Below are 24,271 nucleotides of genomic sequence, written 5' to 3' on the forward strand. Positions count from 1 at the left end.
TAAATTCACTTATTTTACACAATTCTTCTGGTTATGCCTTTTCTTCTTTACTTTCTATATTTTCATATGCAATGATGGAGATGGAAATGGTAAATTAGTGTATCAAGATGTCAATCTGAGATCTTATTTCGGTTCGATACGTCCACCTACGAGACTCACCTTTGGCTTTCGTCTCGGTAGGTGTATTATTCTACATTTTCCAAAAAGAACATTCATTCATTTCTTTCTTCCCCGTCGACCACGACGACTGAAACGACGCGCTCCTCGCTCACAGAACTCCCCCAAATCTCAGGTCAAGAGAGAAGAGCGATGGCATATTTTTTTAGTGAACGTGCCACAATTAATTACTCCTATTTTTTTTTATATTATAAAGACGAAGAAACAAATTCTATTTTCTCTCCTATTTACTACGGCGACGAAGAATCAAATTATCGCTATATTTATTCCTTTTTCTACTTCTTCTGCCAAGTGCAGGATAACCCCAAGGGGTTGAGGGTTTTTTTCTACCAATTGGGGCCCTCCGTTCACCACCCCCATGGGGATGGTCTACAGGGTTCATAACTACTCCTCTTACTACAGGACGCTTACCTAGCCAACGTTTAGATCCGGCTCTACCCAAACTTTTCTGGTTCACCCCAACATTCCCCACTTGTCCGACTGTTGCTGAGCAGTTTTTGGGTATCAAACGGACCTCCCCAGAAGGTAATTTTAATGTGGCCCAATTCCCGACCCTGTCCTATATTCGTTTTTTACGAACAAGAAAAAGAAAACAAGAAAAAGAAAAGGACATACGAGTACGCGAAGGGAAGAGAGTTGGGACGGAGACGAATCCAAGCCAATGAGGTTACGAACGAGTTGGAGAGCCTGTTGACGATGACTTTGAGTGCTATTCCCGCTCCAGTGGAGATTGCTTTCTCAATAATAAAATATATATAAACGATATATGATGCGAAATAAACTCTAAACATATCGAAAACGTATGTGCAATGAAAGGATCGAAATACTTCCAGCCATTGATGTTTGAGTTTCAATCCCTACGATAGCTTCAGTATTGGAGTTCAGGCTTCCTCGCTCTCTCAACTCTCTTTAGATGGAATTTTGTTGTTTTGAATAGAATGAGTGAAGAACTTGGGGATCGAGACCCTATATTTATAGGTGAGATATTCTATCAGTATATGTGCCACATTAATTGTCAGAATCTTTTGACAATTAATTTAGAAATCAAATCGGGTAATCAATATTGAAATCTGACCATATATAGAATGTCCCGCAATTAATATTGTCCAGATTTAATGAATATAAAATATTCATTTATCTCAATAATAATTCATTTATTCTATTTCATAAATACAAATATTCTAATATTCACCCACTTGGTTAGTATTTAGACTAAAACATTCAAATCCAATATTTCTCATTATATAATAAACACATCCTCATTATCAGTCGAGTATTATCTTTCATGTATTACAATATATTTACTATATAACAATATACTTTATGTGACAATGTACTTAAGCGAATAAACCTTAAACCTTATGTTTATTCAGGTCCTCTAAAATTTTTTCAAATGTAAAATTAAGATACGCATAATTATGAGAAAATATCAAAAATAAAAATTTCATTAATAATAACTTTATTTGTAATAAATTACATAAGGGAACCAAGTTCCATGTTCACTACATGATCCTTGAATTTATGAGGTGGCAAGCTTTTTGTCATAGGATCGGCAATCACTAATTCAGTGCTAATGTGTTGAATGGCCATTTTATTTTCTTTAACACGATCTCTAATAGCTATATATGTACTTAATATCGATGTGCTTGCTTCGACTTCCACTTTTGTTGTTCTTAGCCATGAAAACAACAGTTGAATTATCACAGAACATTTTTAACGACCTTGCTATGGAATCAACAACTCTAAGGCCTGAAATGAAACTCTTTAGCCATACACCATGTGATGTAGCCTCAAAACAAGAAATGAACTCGGCCTCCATAGTAGAAGTAGCAGTCAAAGTTTGTTTGTTACTCCTTCAGGACACAGCTCCACCAGCAAACATAAACACGTAACCTGATGTTGATTTACGTGAATCAATACAACCATCGAAATCTGAGTCTAAGTAACCAACTACTTCTAAATTGTCAGTTCGTTTGAACATCAGTGTGTAATCCTTAGTACCCTGAAGATGCCTCATTACTTTCTTTGCAACTTTTCAGTGGTCTATCCCCGGGTTACTCTAAAATCTTCCTAACACTTCGACAAAATAAGCAATGTCAAGTCTTGTGCACACCTGAGCATATATTAAGCTTCCGACAGCAGAAGCATAAGAAATGTTCTTCATTTCTTCTCTTTCAAGATCATTCTTTGGACACTGACTCAAATTTAATTTATCACCCTTCATAATTGGAGCAACACTCGATGAACAATCTTTCAACCGAAATCTTTCTAAAACTCTGTTGATGTAGGCTTCTTGAGATAAACCTAAGATACCTCGGTATCTATCTCTATGAATCTTAATGCTTATTACATAGGATGCTTCACCCATGTATTTCATTTCAAAGTTCTTTGAAAGAAATTGTTTCACTTCATGTAGCAACCCTTTATCATTGGATGCAAGAAGAATATCGTCCACATATAAAACAAGAAAACAAATCTTACTCCCACTTTCCTTCAGGTATATGTATTGATTCATGACATTCTCTTCAAATCCAAAGGTAAGAGATGACATCATGAAATTTTAAATACCATTGGTGGGATGCTTGTTTTAATCCATAGATGGACTTCTTAAGCTTGCATACCAAATCATGACCTTCACTAGAGGAGAATCTTTCTGGTTGTTTCATGTATACCTCCTCCTCCAGATCACCATTCAGAAAAGTAGTTTTTACATCCATCTGCTCCAGCTCTAAATTAAAATGAGCAACTAATTAATGCCAAGATGACTCTGAGAGAATCTTTCTTTGATACAGGAGAAAAAGTCTCCATATAGTCATTTCCTTCTTCTTGAGTGAATTCTTTAGCAACAAGTCTTGCTTTGTATCTCTCTGTGTTGTCTAATGAGTCTTTTTTAATTTTATAGACCCATTTACATATATTTATATATATGTATGTGCATTATAGTTAGATAATTAATATTTAAATAGAATAGTTTTTTAATTTTAAAAATAATAAATTAATTCAATTTTAAAATTTTATTGAAATAGTTTTTATTTTTTAATTTGTTATGTCTTATTTTTTTATAATATGAATTTTAAATTTTAGAATGATAAATTACACATAGCATAGTTTTGTAAAGTATTATTTAATTTATTTATTTTTTAAATTTTAGATTTTATTAATATTCATTTAATATTATTCTTTATTAATAAAAAATTTTAAAAAATAATTAATTAATTAAGAAAAACTTATACGCTATTTTGTCTTATTCTACACCAAACATAACATAGTACTAATATAATTCAATCCAGTCCAATCAAATTCACATTAATAGTCTAATTCAATCCAATCGATACTAATAATCCAATTCAATCTAATCTATACTATGTTGGAGTTATTATTTGCATCTCACATTAAGAGAAATAACATGTTCCATATTCTAAATAAAAAAAAGACATCTTCCATATTCTTAATTTAATTTTTGTAAACCATTGGATTACATCTAGGAATAACATGTTCCATATTCTGTAAAAAAAAAGGGGGAATTAGTAATGTGTCAGGAGAAATTGGTACAAGAAGCTGTGGATACCCTTCTTGATAATGAAATTCGCGGACAACCTATGCGAGACGGTCATAATAAGGTTTACAAGTCGTTTTCGGATGTAATTGAAGGCAAAGAGGGAAGATTTCGTGAGACTCTACTTAGTAAACAAGTTGATTACTTGGGGCGTTCTGTCATTGTCGTAGGTCCTTCACTTTCATTACATGGATGTGGATTGTCGCGCGAGATAGCAATAAAACTTTTCCAGACATTTGTAATTCGTGGTTTAATTAGACAACATTTTGCTTCGAACATAGGAGTTGCTAAGAGTAAAATTCGAGAAAAAGAACCGGTTGTATGGGAAATACTTCAGGAAGTTATGCAAGGGCATCCCGTATTGCTGAATAGGGCGCCCACTCTACATTGTGAGATATCACATTGTTCGAGGAACCCTAGATGCTGTCGGAGTAAAGGATCGTCAACAAGGGCGTTCTAGTGTGTTGTAGATTCTTATCCAAGACTTGTATCATTTGATGATGCCATGTGAATCGCTAGAAACATGTGAAGTGTATGGCTAACCCAATAACGAAAGTTTCGTAAGGAAACCGGAGCAGGCTACCATGAGACAAAAGATAATCTTTCTAAAGAGATTCTATTTGGAACTATTATATGTCCAAGGTCCAATATTGAAATAATTTCAAAAGTTTTCCTTGACTTTGTCCGTGTCAACAAACAATTCGAAATGCCTCGACTTTTTTAGAACAGGTCCGAGTCAAATAGCAATGATTTGAAGCACTTCTTTTTTACACTATTTCGGAAACCCAAGGACTCAATCGTATGGATATGTAAAATACAGGATTTCCAATCCTAGCAGGAAAAGGAGGGAAACGGAACCACTAAGGGTGTGAATTGATGTTTCATTTAGAGATGGAAATTTTAAGATAATATAGTAGGGATTCCCAACTTAAATAAAAAATGAAGTAGAGAAGAAATAATTTTCTATCTCCGAATATTAAACAGAGTGGGAATAAAGATAACACTTCCCGCCTCGACAGACCTCATTTAAATTTTTTATTTATTTATTTTTAGTTATTATACATATATATTTATGTGTTTTTTGAGTTTATTAGTAGCTTATTAAATAATTGTATTTTCTTTTATATAATAGTGTATGTTTTGAATTATTAATATTATTATAATTTTTGTGTAATTTATTTTATTAATTATAATTTCATTTGTGTTGAAATAAATGTGTTCCCCATAAAAATTACCCACTCCACAATGGGATTGAGATAGGAGAAGCACTCTACACCTATTTCTTCTGTTGACAAAACTAAAAATGTCAATGTTTTTATTTTTTAGAATTAAATGTCCACAGATTTAATTAGTTTTAAATATACAAATGTGGAAAAAACTCAAAAATAGCAGCTGACTGACACTCTTAACCGTTACTATTGCTTTATACCTAGAATCTAGCTAATTTTCATATAAACATGCACTAAACAAATTAGGAAAATTATTGACAGAAAAAAAAAGTGGTTTATAATCTCAATTAATTACTTTAGTATTTTTTGGTAAATAAAATCACCATAATTTCTTAACAAAGCAACTTCAAGTCTCTCACTAATGTATTAATTTCTGTTACAAAAACTTCTTGAAATAATACAGTTGTAATACTTCCTTATTCTTTAAACTTTGAAATACTACTTAAACTGTTCCATACACCATATTAATTTCGTGTCTAAATTATAAGAATATTAAAATATAAGTGCGTTTTTATTTATTTATTTTAGGACATAACAGAACACAATCTGCTGTAGATATAGTCATATATATTTTTCTGCAATTTTTTAATCTTAAAAAAACGTTTGACCGTTGTATTGTCTGAGTGGATATGAGGAAAGGATAAGTAGTGCCACAATAGAAAAATGGTCAAAAAGTCAGACATATATTCTATCTGGAGATCACAAAACCACTTAAATATTTTTTTAGAATAAGAAAAAGAGAGAAAGAAAAAAGGAGAATTATTGGGTAATAATTAAAATTTGGAACAAAATTGAGTAAAGGCTTGAATTACCAGTCCGACAATACCAACACGTTCTTGGCAACTCACTTACTGAGTTTTCCACCCATATCAAGCCATTAAATTTTTTTCCTTCAAATAACCAAAAACCCTTTTCAGGCATCTCTGTTTCTCTCCCAATTCCCTCTCTTTTCATCATTTTTAAGATCTGCCCACCTTCACATATCGTCTCATCTCATCTGGGTTCTTATTTATTTTGAATTTTTGTGGTTGAAAGTAACAGAGGAAGAGAACACACAAGACCATGGATGCTATTTCTCAGTGGCAAAAACAATGGTTTGATTACATCCACTACCTCCGTCAAGAGGTATTTTGTTAAATATTAAGTTGTGTATTTTGTTTATAAAGAGGTATTTTTTTTTCTATGTCGATTTTTGTTTTAGCGAAGATACTAGTATTATATATTATTATGAGTAGTATTGGTATAAACCACCAACAATATTGTTGAATGTTTCAAATGACTTACAAAATTGTGGGTTGTTTATGTTTTGAGAAGGGATTCTTGGACGATCAGTTTGTGCAGCTAAAGAAACTGCAGGATGAGAACTCCCCTGATTTTGTTGTTGAGGTTGTTTCTCTCTTCTTTGAGGACTCTCAGAAACTCCTCACAAACATGGCAAATGCTTTGTTAGTCTCTCTCTCTCTCTCTCTCTCTCTCTCTCTCTCTCTCTCTCTCTCTCTCTCTCTCTCTCTCTCTCTCTCTCTCTCTCTCTCTCTCTCTCTCTCTCTCTCTGATTATTATTTAATGATGTTCAATGGGCCATTCTCACTTTTGTAGTGAGCAAAAAGTGGTGGACTTCAAACAGGTGGATGCCAATGTTCATCAGTTAAAGGGTAGTAGTGCCAGGTATATACATTTTTATATTTGCATTTGCATTTAATTTTTTTAAAATTTTTTATTTGATTTTGTTTCTTATCTCTGTGATTTGGTTCTCGGTAACTTTTCCAAACATTCCTTTATGTTATATAATAATAATAATAATAATAATAATAATAATAATAATAATATATTCCTTTGGAAACTGTAATACATAATTGACTAAAATCTATACAGCTTGGAAAATATGTCTAATGATTGAGGTTTAATATAAGATTAATATGTGGTCTTCTGATCAAACAGTATTGGGGCAATGAGACTTAAAAACGTATGCGTTAACTTCAGAAATTACTGTGAAGCTCAGAACGTAGAAGGGTAAGTTCTGTTCTGCTCCTAAATTTTCTTGCTGGTTTTTTTTATTTTCATTTTTTTTTTCAAATTTTGCTTTGTCAAGATTTGAAAACTTATTCATTCTTTTATTAAACATACATGTATTCGAAATGAGGCAATGGATTACATCCTACGGGTACCTAGTGCCCTCTTTGGTGTTTTTCTTGATATATTTTCTATTAGTTGATGAAACCAAAATCTTGAAATGTGAGACTGAGACTGTGAAGTTGTTTATAGCATTGGTTTGTGTTGTAAAAGGTGTGTAATCTGCACCCCAAGATTTCAAATATCCAAAGGAAAGTAGTTATTATTGTTGATGACTTTAACATGGATTCATCTTCTACTTAAACATATTATCATTGAAAATGGAGTTTCATTATTGAGTATAAAATTATTGAAATAGGCTAACACTTCTTTTCTTTCTCTATTTCATTATTTTTTCACTGACAAATCTAATTCTTAAAACTTTTGTGCAGTTGTTTGAGATGTTTGCAACATGTGCAACAAGAATGCTCTGTGTTGAAGAGCAAGCTTGAGAAATTGTTCATGGTAAGTACATAAAAATGGTTTGTGATTGATCTTTGTACTGGTTTGAAGATTTGCTCTTCTTTTTCATGTATATATAATATGTATTTTTCTGGTCAATGTAGCTGGAGCAACAGATAGTGGCAGCTGGTGGAAAAATTCCTGTCTTAGAATAGATCAACTCTACTTGAGAAAAACGTCAAGAAACACTGATTTAATTAAGTGTGTAGTTTTTGATATGCATCCTTCTTGCTCACACAGAAGAAGGCACACAGGATTTTATCCAAGACCTTGTTTGAGAGCCTAGCTTTTTCTTAGCATATATAGATATATATATATTTATATTATCAGTTGAACCGTATAGAGTTAAGAGTCAATATTAGACTAGTGGTTTGATAATAGTCTATTATATATGACTTTGGTATGCATGTGTAATGGTGTTTGGTGTTACCTCTATTTTGCAAGACACATCAGGTTGTGTAACTTCTCTATGATATGAAATCTTCTTTGGTTTAATTACTTTTGAACACTCCACATCTTTTTATGTGCATTATTCTAAAAAGTTTTAGCTCAAATATTTCCCATTTGCAATTTTTGAGTTGTAAGCCTTATGTCTAAATAAGAATTTTGGGTATCTATATAAATAAGCTTTTGGTAATATACTAATTAATGTAGTGGTTTGGTGTAGTGATAAAGTTTTTATCGAGCACGGGTGAAAACAGTAATAATCGTCTGCTTAAATTTTAGGCTAATTAGTAATTTTTTCGCCGAACTTTGACATGTACTAAATCATGCCCCCTAAACTTTTTTGGCCGTTAATAATTCCCTCTGAATTATTGAGATTGTTAAATTTAAAGACTTTTATCTACATTACACTTGTAAGAATATTATGTATATGAAGTATTAAATTCGAGGATATGATTTAGTACATATCAAAGTTTGAGGGGCATGATTTGGTAGATATCAAAGTCTGAGGAGCATGGTTTAGTACATAAACAATCACTGAAACAGTAAAATTGAATGAAATTAGACAAAAATCCTTAAATTTAACAATCTCAATAGTTCGGGGGGAATTTCTAACGGCCAAAAAAGTTTAGGGGGCACGATTTACTACATGTCAAAGTTCTGGAGAAAAAATTACTAATTAGCCTAAATTTTATTTCTAGCTTCGTCCCTTCAAGAACAGAGGTAGTTTTGTTCTCAAACTAGTTATAGTGCATACTACAATAATGTATAGTATCGTCAATGCAATTTTGTTATTAAATTACTATCCAAAATTTATAAATATATACAGATAGATCTCAATGATACTGGTTGGGGACCACTTGGTACCAAGTGATAATATTATTCGTATAAACTCCCCCATTATTTAGTGTAGTTAAAATGGTGGTCAAATGGCCTAAACTTTAGCTTGAAGAAAACTTTTGCTTGGGGGCAACACCATATCATCATTAACACAACACATAGAATCTAATTTTCCCATTAAAACACAGGAGAAAAAACTAATGACACAACCAGGTCGGCTCTAGGCATAGACGGACTAGGGCAAATAAAAGTGATTTGATAATTTTTTAAAATACTATTTATCTTTAAAGTAAGGGCCCAAAATTTTATTTTAATAGTGGCATTGAGTTTTTCAACCCTTTGCCTTAGAATTAGTCAGTCAAAAAGAACGATAGAAAGCTCTGACAAAGCCATTCAGAGGAAATCGGGCAAGCATCAGGACCGGGCCGCACAACTTATTTCTTTCAATTCGTGGCTTTGCTCATGATAATTTATCGACCATTGACTATTGATTTGGGATACATAGAACTATGTTTCTTGAGTTGTTTTGTTCTCCCAAATCTAGATTTCATGAGCAATAATGTGAAACTCACATGAATATGTATTTTGAGGAGATAGATAGATAGAGTAGTGATTAGAGGTAAAGTTTATACCCCTATCTACCATATAACTACAAGAAAGTACTTCACAAAGGTTATTAGGTTACAAAAGGAGAGTGTAGCTGGATGAAAATGACATCTCAGTAAGAGTTACATAAATGCATGCATATGCATGCCTCTGGTTATGGAAAGGAGAAGATTTGCCATCCAAAAATTATGTAACTCCATAATAGAAAAAGGGGTCATTGGTACCACATCTACAACCATGAAGTGGCTATTGTTTTTTGGTAGTTGGAGTTGTTGAATTATATATGCACCCATCCCAATGGAAATATTATCACTATGCCATGGCCCATTTTGAGCTGAGGTTGCTATGATATACCTACATCTATTACCTAAACCATAAATTGGTGAAGAAAAAACAATCCCAATACACCAAAATTATTTTCTAAAAAAAAGGATTCAAATTTGAGATGTAGTATTACTCATATGACCATTTGACACCTAAGTTGAGTGTCACTTCTTCTTTCTTGAATTCTAATAAATATGAGGATGTGTATTAATGTACTTACAAGATAAAAATATTCCACTTATATTGTTATAAGGTAGAATCTCTCATATCTTGTCAAACTCAAACCCTCCAATTTATACTTATGTAACTTCTATTTTACAATGACTCAAATGAGCCACTCGTTCAAAACAATAGCGAGGTAAAAAAAAAAAAGTGTAAATATTATTTTAGATCTCTGTTTTGCAAAAATTATTAATTAGACTTTTATTTTTGTTAAATGATAAAATGAATTTTTTATTTTTTAAAATAGTACAAATAAAATACTCAATTGATTTTTTGTCAAAATAAAATTTAATAATAATCTGATCTAAAAGTATTATGACAAAATTATTTATATTTTCAATATCTGTTTGTGTTAGGATTGTTTCAAGTTAGTTATATTATGAAAAAAAGTTGTCTAAAATTAAGCTTAGTGTCTTATTTTTACCATTTTAGAAAATACAGGGTCCATTTTGTCATTTAACAAAACAGAGAGTCCAATCAGTAATTTTTGTAAAATACAAAGTCCAAAATGATATTACCCAAAAAAAAAATCGCTTAGAAATTCGATTTAAAATTGGCATCTTCTCCTACGTTTTATTTGAGTATACAAGATTTTTATGTATACAAAAAAAATCGATCTTTGTTATGTTTGAATGTAGCTCGAAGAGAAAGTGAAAGTTGTTGTCTTTAACCAAATGAGCTAGGTTCGATCAAAACATAGATTGTTCTTGGCTTTTACCTAACTAATCCACAAAATCATATGAGGTTTAAATCGTTTTGAATATCAATCCTCCTCTTACTAACTACCTAGTCTTTCTTCTTCTTCTTTTTTTTTTTTTTGGCAGTGCTTGATTTTTTGTCAATACATGTCCATATGTGTCAAGTTTGTATTAGTAAATGGTAACAAGACAAATTCCAAACCTTCTTTCAACCTTCCTCCTCATGAATAAATTTATATTATTCCCACATTTGGATATTTTGTCCATTTATTCATCATCATGGGTTTCTTATCCTGTTAACTCTTTTTTTGGTAGCACTAACTCTGTAGCTTAAAATGACTTTGTAAACCAAAAGTTACCAAGTCTAAGACTAAACAGCATCTAAATGTGAACTAAAAAGAAGTTTCTTTGACTAAAATTAGACAAACAGTTTTTATAGTCAGCTTTATAATTAATTATTTTATTTGTGTATGTTGGGTAACTTTTTTTCACTTGATAATAGTACAAAATAGCATAGAGGATCAAATAGAAGATTGGGAAACAAGTTAGCTTTTTTACCAAGTTTCTTTGACTCCATGGCGTGGGTTTGTGTGTACCTTGTTCTTTCTTTGGGTCCAAGGGAAAAGAAGAGCCTGGAAAATTTCAAGAATATATGCCAAAATGACAACAAATATGTGTGTCGTTACCTTTTGTTTCAATCTCACTAATTACAAAATGAATAAACAAAACTTCCAAAGTTTTTTTTTTCTTCTTTTCTACAGCAGCACATTTTTTACAAGGACTAGCACATATATCCTTTCTCCTTTGTTTTATAAAGTTTGTGTTACTTGTAAAAAGAAAAAATATATTATTATAATTATTATTATTAGAGTAATTTGTGACATAAATACTTAAGTTTAAGTCTCAATAGTAAATAAATACGCAAGTTTAATTTTTACAGTAATAATACCTAAGTTATAATTATGGAACTACTGTTAGTACATGACTGTTAAGTGTTAAGTAAATTGATATGTAGTAATTCCTAATTGGTCCAGGTCATTAAATTTTATTTTTTTAGAAAAATTAATTTAAATGTACCAATGAAAAAATAACATGTGGATGATGACTTGATATTTAACGGTCAGGTACCTACAGAGTTCCAGAAATATAATTTATGTATTATTACCGCCAAAAATTAAACTTAGATATTTATTTGCAATCGAGAGTTAAACTTATGTACTTATGCAGCAAATTATTCTTATTATTATTATAACCTACTTTTTATAAAGTTTTACTTTTATTATAATCAACAATCATTTGATGGTGAATTTTCTACAATCCAACCCATAAGCATATTTTGCTAAACCATAAGCAGTTTAGTTAGCATTTCTCTTTACATGAGAAATAATAATTTCAAAGAAAGAGGATAGAAGACAACGAATATCTACCATCAAAAGAAAAATAAGATAAACTTAAAGATGCATTATTATAGATGTTGAGACACGTAGGGCATCTGTTTCAATATGAATGATCTACAATGGAAGTTGAGAAATCCAATTAAGGGCATGAAAGAGAGCTTTTAATTTGCTTCTATTTTATCTGATTTGAAACAACCTTTAATAGGTTTTGACATCATTTGGCCCTCCTGGTTCCTTACAATCGCTCCTATTCCTAATACTTTTGTTGATGTATTTACTGCAACATCAACATTAGGCTTCAACCCATTTAAGTGAGGTGGTTTCCAAGGAGTTCCTCTAGTTGGAAGTCTTGTATTGGGTGAAGTTGAATAAGGTTCAACAACAAGAAACGAGTGGATTTTAGCGTTATGATAATTGTCCATGTAGTTTACAGCATATGTAGCTAAAGAGGAACCATTAACTCACAGATAACAGACATATATTAATCATACAATTTATTCTTAAATCAATAAACAAACAAAATCATACATTTCAACACTAAATCACACAGAATACTATAAAATAAAATAAAAAACTTACATTCATGGTGTTGCGAAAATTATTATTTACTACGCAAGTGCACGCAATCAAGTAGTATACTCACGCAAGTGAGGTCGAACCACAGGGAATTGGATTAATTACTACTAAATTATACTTATAATTCTATTTGGCAAATCAAAAGTATTTATGATTGAAAAAGGAAGAAAGAAATTCAAGAAACTTAAAGAAACAAGTGAATATTAATCAAGATGAGAGATTAGGGAGACGAATCCTGTTGTTAAGTTACCAATGTTAATGTTTAAATGCTATCCTTCTCTTGAAGTGAATGACAGATTATGAATCAACCTAGCTCTTTTCAGATCTTCTAGGTTCTAAATCTCATGCTCTCTAATTAATTTCTTAATTAAACCAACATGAAATCAGCATTAAGCAATAATCTAAATGTCACAAAGGCTATGTAAATACTTTCGTTTCACATCAAAACCTAGACTATCCAATTTTAGCATTCTCAATTCTCACTTTTCAGATTTTGAATTAAGATCATAAAACATGTAAAAGGTGATCAATCTTGCACATGGAAATTAAACACAAATATGAATAGTATTCACAATCAAGATGGAGGAATGGCAATTATTCATTAACTAGGAAAAACTTAAACAACATTCATCATTCTCCCTAAATAGGAGTTTAGTTCAAAACATCCATAATCAAATCCATAATTAACATTGAAATAGAAAAGAACGTAGAAAAATTAAAGAGAAGAGAAAGAACTAGTTGAAGCAATTGATCCGGGTCGCCACAAGCCGCTCTTCTAGCCTCCTTCTTTGTTTCTAGGGTTCCAATTCTGAATACTCCCTATTTTTCACGAACCCTTGCTATTTAAACCAATTCTCATCTTCAAAATTCGTGAAATTACGAAATTGCCCAAAAATCCCGTCAACAGGGTCCCCGTCGCGATCGGCACAGCCCCCCGTCGCGACGGGGTTGAGCAGAGAATTTTCGAAGATTTTCTGTCAGTTCCCGTCGCGACTGGCAAATCCCCCCGTCGCGACGGGAGTTCAGCATTGAATTTTTGAAACTTTCTGTAAGTTCCCGTCGCGACTGGCAAATCCCCCGTCGCGACGGGAATAGGCAGAAACACCAATTTTGGTTTTTCTTCTCGATTCTTTCACCGTTTTTCCTCAATTCTTGTACATACTTTCTTTAAATGCCTGAGGACCTGAAACAAAAGAATCAAGCGTAATATAGCCCTAAAACTAGAAACAAAGAGTGAAAACTAACCGAAAATACGACCCGAAACTTAGACTAATTCTAGCCTAACACATGGCGCGGTGGTCGTGGTTCGGAGATCATAGGTCTTGGGTTGGTAGTCGTTAGTGGGTTGGTGGTTGGTAGTCGTGGGTTGTTAGAGTCTTCGTGTGTGTGAGAAGAAGAGAGCGAGAGAGACATAGAGAATAGAGGAAGAGGGAGAGCAGGGGTGAGTTATGAGATGAGTAATTTTGAGTTTAATTAGGCTAAGTTTTGTGTACCAATTTTGTCCAAATGCAAGATATTAATTTAAATTTTTTTCATGTATTTTTTTATTGAATCCCCATCAAAATTTAAAAATTTCTTTTCACTTTAGCTTTAAATAAAAAATAATCCATTAATAATTTTTCGGGTTATACTCAACAGTTTTCTTTGTATATGCAAATAAATATATTTTCAACTAAGCAGTAATGCAATTTTTTGTTATATATTTTGTATTTTTTTTTTTTGAAAATATATTTTGTGTAATTTTTATCTCTTAAAATTGATATAATGCAATTTCATTCAGAAAGAAAAAAAAAATTGATAATTTAGTTTTATAAATGTTACACTAACATGGTGAATTAAGAATTATTATTATTTATTATTTAAAAATTATATAAAGAAAACATTATGATTTATTCACAAATTAAATTTAAAAAATTAAAAGAAGAAGAAAAAAAATGTCAACACTTTAAAATAATAATGAATATAGTATATGGACCTTAGTCTAAGCTTAGCAGTAAGTAGGTTATGGTCCATGCACTTAGCTTTGGCAATTGCAATTATTATTATTATTGTTGGATGAATTTAGACAATATTAAAATAAATAATATAATAAAGATATAATAAGAAAATGTGCGAGTATTCAAGTTATGAACACACAGACGTATTGGAAATATAATGAACACAAGAAAATATAGTGGTCCAGTCAGATCATAGTCAGCTTAGTCCACTGTTGCAAGGGATTTTTGTCTTGCTTATTTCATGTTGGATCACTCATTTATATACAAAGCAAGTGTCCTTTGATTACACAGAGATTGAATTAATTATCAATCCGTTTGTACGTTGAATATAACATTTAAATCAATAAAAAACGTAAATAAAGTAAATGAAGAATAATTTTGGCCCAATTTACTAAATAAGCAACGTATGCGACTTCTATAGTACGAGTTGCATGTTCAGATTCTCGCATAAGCTCGCAGGCTTAAGATACACACAAGACTAATCGAGTTTGGGATGTCTGCGTCCTGTTCGAGTCGAGTCACTTATACGGACATCGATCCTACAGTAAGTTGATAACTTAAGACATGCGAGTCTTCATCGGGCTATCGAGGTTGTTGGATCATCCGGACCATCTCGCTGAGTATAGAAGCGATCTTTACCTCTTCGCAGGAAGATCTTTATATTTCTCGCAACCTGATCTTCAGTCCTGCTTCATGCAAGCTACTCGAATGCAACTAGACACTGTCAAGGTCACATCATCCCGCTGAATCTGGTTCAGGCGAGGTTTGCACTCAAGAGATCTCCTAATAACATCTCAGCCCTCCTCGAGGAGAGTGAGTCCACGTATCATTTTTATAGGAGCCTAGTCTCAAGTTTTTAGGTGAGATTTCTCACTATAACAATTATTATTGTTGTTGTTGTTGTTATAAGAGTATATACAAATACAAAATCTGTACTACTTCGGTGGGAGTTCATGTTTGGGCAGATGTTTGTTCTAGATTTTTATGTACTCCTGTAACAGTTGATATTTAATAGTACCACGTTTTCTTTCAAAAAAAAAAGTCCACTCCAATTGTATGCCAAATTATGATACAAATATGTCACATAATAAAAAGTGATTCAAATTTAAATCACAATATAGCATTGTGCAAAATTTACATCACAATAAATTTTATATTTTTTTATTTACAATTATACTATTTTTAATATATTATTATTAAATTTTATAGTTACCTTTCTATTATTATTATTTTATATTTGTTTAATAAATTATTAAGTGAGCATTAAATGATATTAAATTTTGCATCAAGATTTATAATTATGTAATAGAACACGATAGTAAAAGTTAATGTAAATATATCACAAAACTATTTTTTGTGTCAAATATAACTAAACTTTTACATCTCTCATTGGAAATGATTGCTAATGCTATTAAGCATATTATTGATATATTTTATCTTGGGTTTACTATTATGGACATTACTTATCTTTGTAACACCTTTAGTGATCTTTCATTTTCTTATTGTGCTGGAGTTGTTAATAATGTTGCACATTTTTTAGCGAAACTTGCTCTTTCTTTGGACGATCATTATGTTTAGTGGTTTGGTTACCGGATTGTATTAGTGCCTCTTTAGAAGTTGATGATTATTGATTAATGATATTTTTAGGCACTCTTTTTGAGAAAATAGCCTTAAAAAACACCACCAATGAGCATGAAACTCAAAGGGGCTGAGAGCTATAGAGATTCTTTAATAAATGGCATGAGTTAGGACAAAGTTCCTGATACAAATAAGATATCTAGGCCACCAGACTATGCTAGAATTAGTTGTTAAAGCAAATTTAGCAAGAGAATCAACTATTGCATTAATAGTTCTGGGACAAAACATACAACATTGAGATGTTTACATAAAGTTCTAATGTCATCTAAAATTAAACCCAAAGATGAATCTAAAGAATTATTAAGTTTATGAATCAAGCTTTTGCAATAAGATTCAAACTGAATATTATAGATGCCAAAAGTGAGACATTGAGATACTTCATTTCGAATAGCAAGGGCTTCAACCCACTCTGATGGGAAAACATTGTCGATCTTCTAAGTCGCCGACGTGACTACCTTCCCATTTGAATCATGAAACACCATTCCTAAATAACAAGAACCTCCAACAGAGTCAATGATTGTGTCTGAATTGACTTTGAGCACATCGTGAGCAAGGGGAGCCAATAAGGAGGAGAACTAACTCTGTGAGTAGCAAGTAGCTCATGATTATGAAAAGAATCTCGCTAGTTATCATCGCAATAGGCCTTGAGGAAATTAGTCGCCCATGGACCAACTAACTCAGACAAGATGATGGTTTTATCATGTACTTGCTTGTTACTTCGATACCAAATGTGCCACCAAGTGATCAAAACTAATTCAAGAGATACCAAAGGGGCCACCAAGTGATCAAAACCAATTCAAGTAATGGTTTTGGCCACTCTTTTCCCTCTTGGAGTTTTTACTCTCGGTTTACTCAATAGATTTTAACGAGGCATGTTTCTTCTAAAAAAAACACAAAGGACTATTAAGTAACAAAATAAGATAGGAGAATTTTTATTTTTATAGTTTTTAAGATATAAATTTGTAAAAATATGGTTTTTTTTTCAAAAAAAAAAAGATTATTTTATGAAAAATATTTAGAAAAAAAGTTAAAAGAAATGGGAAAATAGTATAAGGTAATTGGTTATCCCTCTAGTTACCATAAGAGTACCTGATTTTCTATAATTTTCAAATTTTTTTCAATTTTCGTAAAATAAATTTTTTGAAAAAAAAATTATATTTTTACATAGAAAGTATAAAAATCTATAATATTTGTAATTTCCTTAATTTGAAAATGCTTAAATAATCAAGTCTAATATCATATAAATAAATTTATCATATTTAATGTAATTTAATTTAATAACCAAGTCTAATATCATATAAATAAATTATTATTTTTCTTTTTCAAAAATTACAATCACTTATTCTATATCTTTTTCTCTCATTTATATTTTTTTTTTTACTAATTCATACTATTTTTTTAATTAATCACATTTTATAAAAGAATTTTAATTAAGAATAATTAACAATTTTACCCCTGAATCTTCAACAATACTAATTTTGACCCTTAAAATATACGACTTGTTAAGAATGCCCCGTGAATTATTACATTTACAGAAATTTAGTCCTTCTATTAAGTTCCGTCCAATTATTCCGTTTAAATGATGACATGTCTTTGTCAATTAGCAACTTTGCCACCTAAAATTTGACAATTATTAAATTCCAGTCATTACCCTTTTGAAACCCATGTTCAAAACCCACGAAAACTACCTCTCAGTCATAACTTTCGCCATCTTCTTCTACCAACTGCCTCCTCTATCAGTTTTTTTTTTTATATATCATCTTTTGCTTCTCCATCTTTATTGCCAAAAAAAATTTCAAAAATGGGTCATAAATCAGCTGTTAACAAGGTTAAAGGAAAACGCCCAATCATCGACGATGATGACTCTGATTTTGCTCCCCCCGTGGCTAAAGGTGGTCGTCGTCCAGTAAAAAAGAAGTCAAAGGTGTCTTTACCTGAAAATAATTTCAACTTTGACGATTAGAAGAGAAAGAAGTTAACTTCAAGGCAACTGTGATAAAACTGTAATGACACAGATGTATCTATTGTGAGCCAACTAACATAAAACCACAAAACAACTAATAATTCCACATATTTAATACAAACAAATATTATAACAATCGTGTTTTATCTGCTGAGGTTGCGTATTTGACAATTCCAAGCCCTGTTTTTATAATACTATAGTATTGTAGTAGCAAAACTATTATTTAACTAACGTGCAATTTAATTGCAACTAAAAATATTAAATGTGAATGTGTATCTATAAGAAACTATTTGTTATTATTTTTTTTTATCACTGATCGATAATTACTTATACCTTAATAGTAATATGTGGAGAAACAACTGTTAGCAAAATGTTTATGCAACTGTTACGAAATATTAAAAATCAGAACACTGTTTCCACGTACATAACTCTATCTACATGTCTCTTCGTGATTCAATATGAACAAATTCACCATTAAAAATTTAGAAAACAACAAAAATGCACCAGGATAAATATTTTACTTTAGTATTGATGTAAATTTTTTTAGATTATACCTGAGTTGGATTGTTTGGGAACTCCAGTTTATCTTTTTGAGATCTGCATTTCATTGATCTGAAAATTGAAGTCAGGACATTAGTTTATGCGAATTAAACTGGATTTCTGGTTGAATTTTAGTTTCATAGTAATTTTTCTGCACTTTTTTTATGAATTCGAAACAACCCTTATTTTTATTGATTCATGTCGTCTTCTCAGGTAAAGTTTCTGGAATTAATAGTGGTTCTCTTTCTAGTTGGGTTTCGTTTCGGTTGTGTTGGGTTGCTGGGTTGGTCGTAGGGCTGAGCATCGATTGGTTTGGTCATTTTTTTATATAAAAAACCAGAATTCGATTTTCGGTCTGCATTGGTGCAATCGAAAACTGACCTACCAATCTAGATTCTATCTTAAAACTGACTGTTTTGAACCTCGTACTGGTCGATTTAAACTGCCCAAATCGAACTTTTTTTTTCTTTAAAATATGATCCAATTTATTCTACAAATACATTATTCTACATTTTACAACTACAAACATACAATTAATTGTTCAAAAACTAATTATTTTATTCTTTTAACTTTAATATTAATAAAATAATAATATATTATTAATAACTACAGTACATAAAGCAAAAAAAAAAACTTAATAAATTAATATATATGTATAACGGTCGGTTTCGGTTTTTTTGGTCGGCTTATTTCCAAAAAAAAACAACTGACCGTTTAATAGCAATTTAAACCGTTAGTAGTTTTTTTAGTTTTTGGTTCTATCGGTATCAGTTCCAACGATGTTCGGTAGGTCAGTTTGAACAGTTTTTTTGGTTTTTTGGATTTTATGCTCAGCCCCAGTTGGCCGATTGAAGGTCAAATCACATGAAGGTTTCAATTCCAAAAAGCATAGATCATGAGTTGAAGGTGTGTGTAAAAAATATTTGCATAATTTTTTTTATTTGAGTTGTACATTTATTTATTTGTCCGGATAAGTTTTTTTTTTTGTAATATTATTACTTTTTTTAGTTAAAATTAAAAAAAAAAATTATAAATTTTAACAGTGTAAATAAATTTGGGAAATTCTACAATGCACCCCCTTAAAATGGATATATTGATATACCCTTATCTATTTTAGCACCCGAAATAATTTTTTAGTCAAATTTTTTTCCATAGTCATGTACGTTATAGTTATTTAAGATATCCTGCAAAATTTTAAGAAATTTGAAAAAGTTTAGCACGCTGAAAAATACGTTCAAGCAGTGTGTTGCATGCGTGACTATTTTATTTTATACGCGTGTAAAATAGACTATTTGAACATTGTTCTGAATTTCTCAAAATTTTATAGGTTATCTTAAATAGGTATAATGAACATGAATATGAAAAAAAATTAGACTAAAAAATTATTCTGAATGCCGAAACAAGTCAAGGGTGCATCAGTACATTCCTTCAGTACATCCTTTTTAAGGATGTGCATTGTAGAATCACCCAATAAATTTTTTTAAAAAAAAAATGGTTGTAAAATAATCCGAGGTGGACAATGGAGGAAGGGTCCCGCAGTTAGCTGTCACCCACCCGAATATCACAGTACAACTCCGCCTCTTTCCTTCTGATGTTTTTACTTTTTAACACCACTTCACTGCTAACGTGGCAACTTCATTGGTTAATGCCATTTACTATTTCTGTTCTTCTACCACCTGTCTGTCACTCTAAAGTTAACCAACACACCACTTTTGCTTCGTTGGCTTTAGTTTAGTGTTAGTAGTAGTTGCTTCTCTTCCACGATACTCACGTGACCCAACTCCAAACCACCGTCCCAACACCTGCTGAGCTGTCTTCCGAACCTGACACTCCTCCTTCCACGTAGGCTCGGACAACCGTTTGCCCCATTTCCCAAACCCCAATAAACAAACATTATTAAAATACATTAATAAATAAATAAATAAAAATAAAAATAAGAAAAAATATATGAGTGTGTCTTCTTCCAGACTCTGTAAATTACAAGCGTCTTGTTTGAGAAGCCAAAATAATGAAAAAGCAGAGACATTGAGAGTTTCATCAGAAGTAAGCGAACAGCAACAAAGATTCACACGAAGTTTCTTCCTTTCCAAGCCAAAATCCATTACTCTAATATATTCATAGCTCTTTCTCTTTCTTTTTTTTTGGTTTTTTTTTTTTTCCTTTTTATACATATTTGTAAATATATAGACACTAATCTATAAAACTCGTTAGCAGAGATTTTGATACTGTTACTACTTACCAGTCTAGCCATTAAAGCTTTCACGTTCTTGTTGTACCCCACGAGAAATCGGGAGGTTCTTCTCACGGAAAAGCATTTCTTTTCTCAACCCCTCTCTTTGACCCTTTTCTCCAAAAAGCTCACTCTCTGTCTCCCTCTATATAAAAACCAGAGATCTTCTTCTTCTTTCAACTCACTTTGAATCTCAAGCTTTATTTTTTATTTTTTTGGTTTTCTTTTTCTTCACTCTCTAATGGCGAAACAGAGGTGTTTGGGAGTTGGGTTTTTGGTATTCTCCCTCTGTTTGTTTCAATGTAACATGATCACATTTGCCATTCTCGACCCACTTGATTTCTTGGCTCTGCAATCGATACGGAAAGCTCTCCATGACTTGCCTGGCTCAAATTTCTTCGCCTCCTGGGATTTCACTTCCGACCCATGTAACTTTGCCGGGGTTTACTGTGATTCCGACAAGGTTATTTCCCTCAATCTCGGCGACCCTAGAGCCGGTTCTCCGGGTCTCACAGGTCGGGTCGACGCAGCAATAGGAAAGCTCTCCGCATTAGCCGAGTTCTCGATCGTTCCGGGTCGGGTCTACGGTCCGCTACCGCAATCAATCTCTCAATTGAAAAATCTCAGGTTCCTCGCCATCAGCCGGAACTTCATCTCCGGCGGCATACCAGCGACACTGGGTCACCTCCGCAATCTCAGAACTCTTGACCTGAGCTACAACCAGCTCGCCGGAGAAATCCCACGCAGCATTGGAACGTTACCAGAGCTCACAAACCTCATTCTCTGCCACAACCACATCTCCGGTTCGGTCCCTCAATTTCTGTCTCAATCACTGACCCGACTCGACCTGAAGCACAACAGTCTTACCGGTTCGCTAGCTCCGAGCTCCCTCCCACCTTCTCTACAGTACCTCTCCCTGGCGTGGAACAAGCTCTCCGGTTCTGTAGACCGGGCACTGAACCGGCTCGATCAGCTGAACTACCTAGACTTGAGCTTGAACCAGTTCACGGGTTCAATTCCGGGTCGGATATTCACATTCCCAATCACAAATCTCCAATTACAAAGGAACCAATTCACAGGGTCAGTCGAACCGGTCGACCAAGTTACGATCCCGACCGTTGATCTGAGCTTCAACAGTTTCTCAGGTCGAATCTCACCTTTGTTCTCGACCGTACAGAATCTCTACCTCAACAATAACCGGTTCACGGGTGAAGTTCCGGCTAGTTTCGTGGACCGGTTACTAGCCGCTAGTATACAGATACTGTATTTACAGCATAATTTTTTAACTGGGATTCAGATTAATCCAACGGCTGATATTCCTTTGAGCAGTTCATTGTGTCTACAGTATAATTGTATGGTACCTCCCGTACACACTCCTTGCCCCTTCAGGTCCGGAAAACAGATTACAAGGCCTACATCTCAGTGCAACGAGTGGAAAGGGTAAATCTGTAAACTCGTATTAATCTCTAAGGGTATAATGGGAATTCAAAGTTAAAACGGGTTTTTTTGATGGCATTATTATTATTAAACTAATATGGACTCCTTCTGTCTTTTGGGGATTCTTTTATAATATTCATTTTATTATTTATTTATTGAACATTTTTGTCTAAATTTGTGGGTACAAAACTAATGTTGATGAAGAGAATAAGATTTTGTGGATACTTGAGAAAAATAGTTAATTAATAGCTATGAATGCAGGGGCTTATTTTTTATATTTTGGGGCAGGAATTAATGTTTATGTATCATAATGTTATGGTTGTTATTAATATATAATACTTCTATTATATATTGAAGTGTTTGCCGTTTAGCTTTTAATTGTAGCTCAAAAGTTGTCTGTCTCTTCATTTACTTCTTCAGCAGAACTCTACACACACTTTTTTGTGTTTCTTTATTAGTTGCTATGTCAGTTTTTACAATGCCATGAGAGAGTAATGCAAATTGGTATCTTGACTTGAATCGATGATCATTGAGCTTTTAATTAAGTTAGATATTGGTTCAATCTTATCAAGCTCTTGTAAATAATGGCATACCAACTTAAATTTGGGAATTGATTGAGAAATTGTTGAGATATATTTGTTCATTTTCAAACTCAATTGATAATATAAAGAAAATACAGGATATATATCAAAGCTATATGTTAGAATGTGCAAACATGATTGTGAAACTAGAATAAAGTGTATGGTTAAAATTATAGAGTTTCATCTCAAATGTCTTTTTGATTTAAATTATATACTCATGGTGATATGTAGGTAAGAAGTAATATGTTTCCCCTTAAAATTAAAATTAATTAGCAAGTAGAATAACCGATAATATAATATTACAAGAGTGGTTTAAAATGCATACAAAAAAATTGATAAAAAAATTATTAAATTTTTTCTCATGTTACATTGGAATGGTCATTCTTTTTATTTCAAAATTGAATAGTCATTATACTAAAATAGTAAAAATAGCGTTTCATTAAAACGACATTCTAATATTTTGAAATGTAAACGTACAAAGAAATGGAATGAAAATTATTTATTTTCAATTCTATTCTATTTCATTATCTCCCACCAAACGCCACCAAAATACTAAAGTGAATCATAGCATGTTGAAATGAAGTTGGGCAAAACACTTCTATTGGTGCTGAGACCTTTCTCTGGTACTCCCAAATGCAACAAATGGTCATTCTTGAGTGTTCCAACCATAAAAAGGCTGAAATGCTTTTCCATGGAAGAGTTTTTTTCATGTTGGGTACTCCGATGATGGTCCTAAGTGCTTTTCAGCTTTTTTATTTTATTTTCTATGCACGAGTATATTGATTTTTGTGGATGTAAATAATCATCATTGGAGCCAGCTACTTCATCTATTCATGTACTTATTATTTGTAGGTTTCACCCACCTTAAAAGGGGTGGCCACAATAATATCTTCATCTTGTTATTGTAAAATAAAAATAATTGTATAATTTGTTTGGTTTTGGTTTGAATGGTAATTTTGGATGAACAATACTAAACTCTCTTTAGAATCATATTGTGCCTTCTAATCCAAGCCATGCATGCACATGTGAACGAGGATGAGATTAGGTGGGGTTGGATATTATATATCATCTTTTTGTGGCACTAGCACATGGATATGAGACCGAATAGGCAGTCAATCCAATAATATATATGCTATTATTTTTTTGGAAAATTTAATTTAAATTTTACAATTATGGATTAAATAATTTTGCTACCAAAATATTTTTTCTTTTACTATAATCGATTATTGATATAGACGTATTATT

At 32.1% G+C, this 24,271-nt stretch overlaps 4 protein-coding genes across 4 annotated transcripts; 3 read left to right on the plus strand and 1 right to left on the minus strand.

Moving 5' to 3' along the window:
- Window positions 1-400: 400 nt before the first annotated feature.
- LOC133032064 (large ribosomal subunit protein uL2cz/uL2cy-like) lies at window positions 401-2,401 on the minus strand. The gene is made up of 2 exons (XM_061105883.1): window positions 2,291-2,401; window positions 401-736 (listed from the first exon to the last, which is right to left on the minus strand). Exons 1-2 carry the CDS (start codon window positions 2,399-2,401, stop codon window positions 401-403), a joined length of 447 nt encoding a protein of 148 aa, XP_060961866.1.
- A 1,306-nt stretch (window positions 2,402-3,707) lies between these two features.
- LOC133032065 (DNA-directed RNA polymerase subunit beta'-like) lies at window positions 3,708-4,193 on the plus strand. Its single transcript, XM_061105884.1, has one exon. The coding sequence runs from the start codon at window positions 3,708-3,710 to the stop codon at window positions 4,191-4,193; it is 486 nt and encodes a 161-aa protein (XP_060961867.1).
- A 1,361-nt stretch (window positions 4,194-5,554) lies between these two features.
- LOC115702884 (histidine-containing phosphotransfer protein 1) lies at window positions 5,555-8,031 on the plus strand. The gene is made up of 6 exons (XM_030630343.2): window positions 5,555-6,087; window positions 6,277-6,407; window positions 6,559-6,627; window positions 6,901-6,972; window positions 7,464-7,536; window positions 7,638-8,031. Exons 1-6 carry the CDS (start codon window positions 6,025-6,027, stop codon window positions 7,686-7,688), a joined length of 459 nt encoding a protein of 152 aa, XP_030486203.1. The 5' UTR covers window positions 5,555-6,024; the 3' UTR covers window positions 7,689-8,031.
- Window positions 8,032-20,678: 12,647 nt separating this feature from the next.
- Window positions 20,679-22,823, plus strand: LOC115702881 (LRR receptor-like serine/threonine-protein kinase ERL2). The gene has a single exon (XM_030630336.2). It carries the CDS (start codon window positions 21,250-21,252, stop codon window positions 22,450-22,452), a length of 1,203 nt encoding a protein of 400 aa, XP_030486196.1. The 5' UTR covers window positions 20,679-21,249; the 3' UTR covers window positions 22,453-22,823.
- The last annotated feature ends 1,448 nt before the right edge of the window (window positions 22,824-24,271 follow it).

Source organism: Cannabis sativa, chromosome X (assembly GCF_029168945.1).
Source record: "Cannabis sativa cultivar Pink pepper isolate KNU-18-1 chromosome X, ASM2916894v1, whole genome shotgun sequence".
In the NCBI taxonomy this organism is placed as follows: Eukaryota; Viridiplantae; Streptophyta; class Magnoliopsida; order Rosales; family Cannabaceae; genus Cannabis; species Cannabis sativa.

Excerpts from the sequence above, each read along its gene's own strand:
- LOC133032064 (XM_061105883.1), bottom strand. The coding sequence starts at position 2,401 with ATGAAGGGTGATAAATTAAATTTGAGTCAGTGTCCAAAGAATGATCTT. Across the intron at positions 737-2,290 it reads GAAGCTTAATATATGCTCAG|GACAGGGTCGGGAATTGGGC; the intron begins GTGTGCACAAGA and ends AAACGAATATAG.
- LOC133032065 (XM_061105884.1), top strand. The coding sequence starts at position 3,708 with ATGTGTCAGGAGAAATTGGTACAAGAAGCTGTGGATACCCTTCTTGAT.
- LOC115702884 (XM_030630343.2), top strand. The coding sequence starts at position 6,025 with ATGGATGCTATTTCTCAGTGGCAAAAACAATGGTTTGATTACATCCAC. Across the intron at positions 6,088-6,276 it reads TCCACTACCTCCGTCAAGAG|GGATTCTTGGACGATCAGTT; the intron begins GTATTTTGTTAA and ends TGTTTTGAGAAG. Across the intron at positions 6,973-7,463 it reads GAAGCTCAGAACGTAGAAGG|TTGTTTGAGATGTTTGCAAC; the intron begins GTAAGTTCTGTT and ends ACTTTTGTGCAG.
- LOC115702881 (XM_030630336.2), top strand. The coding sequence starts at position 21,250 with ATGGCGAAACAGAGGTGTTTGGGAGTTGGGTTTTTGGTATTCTCCCTC.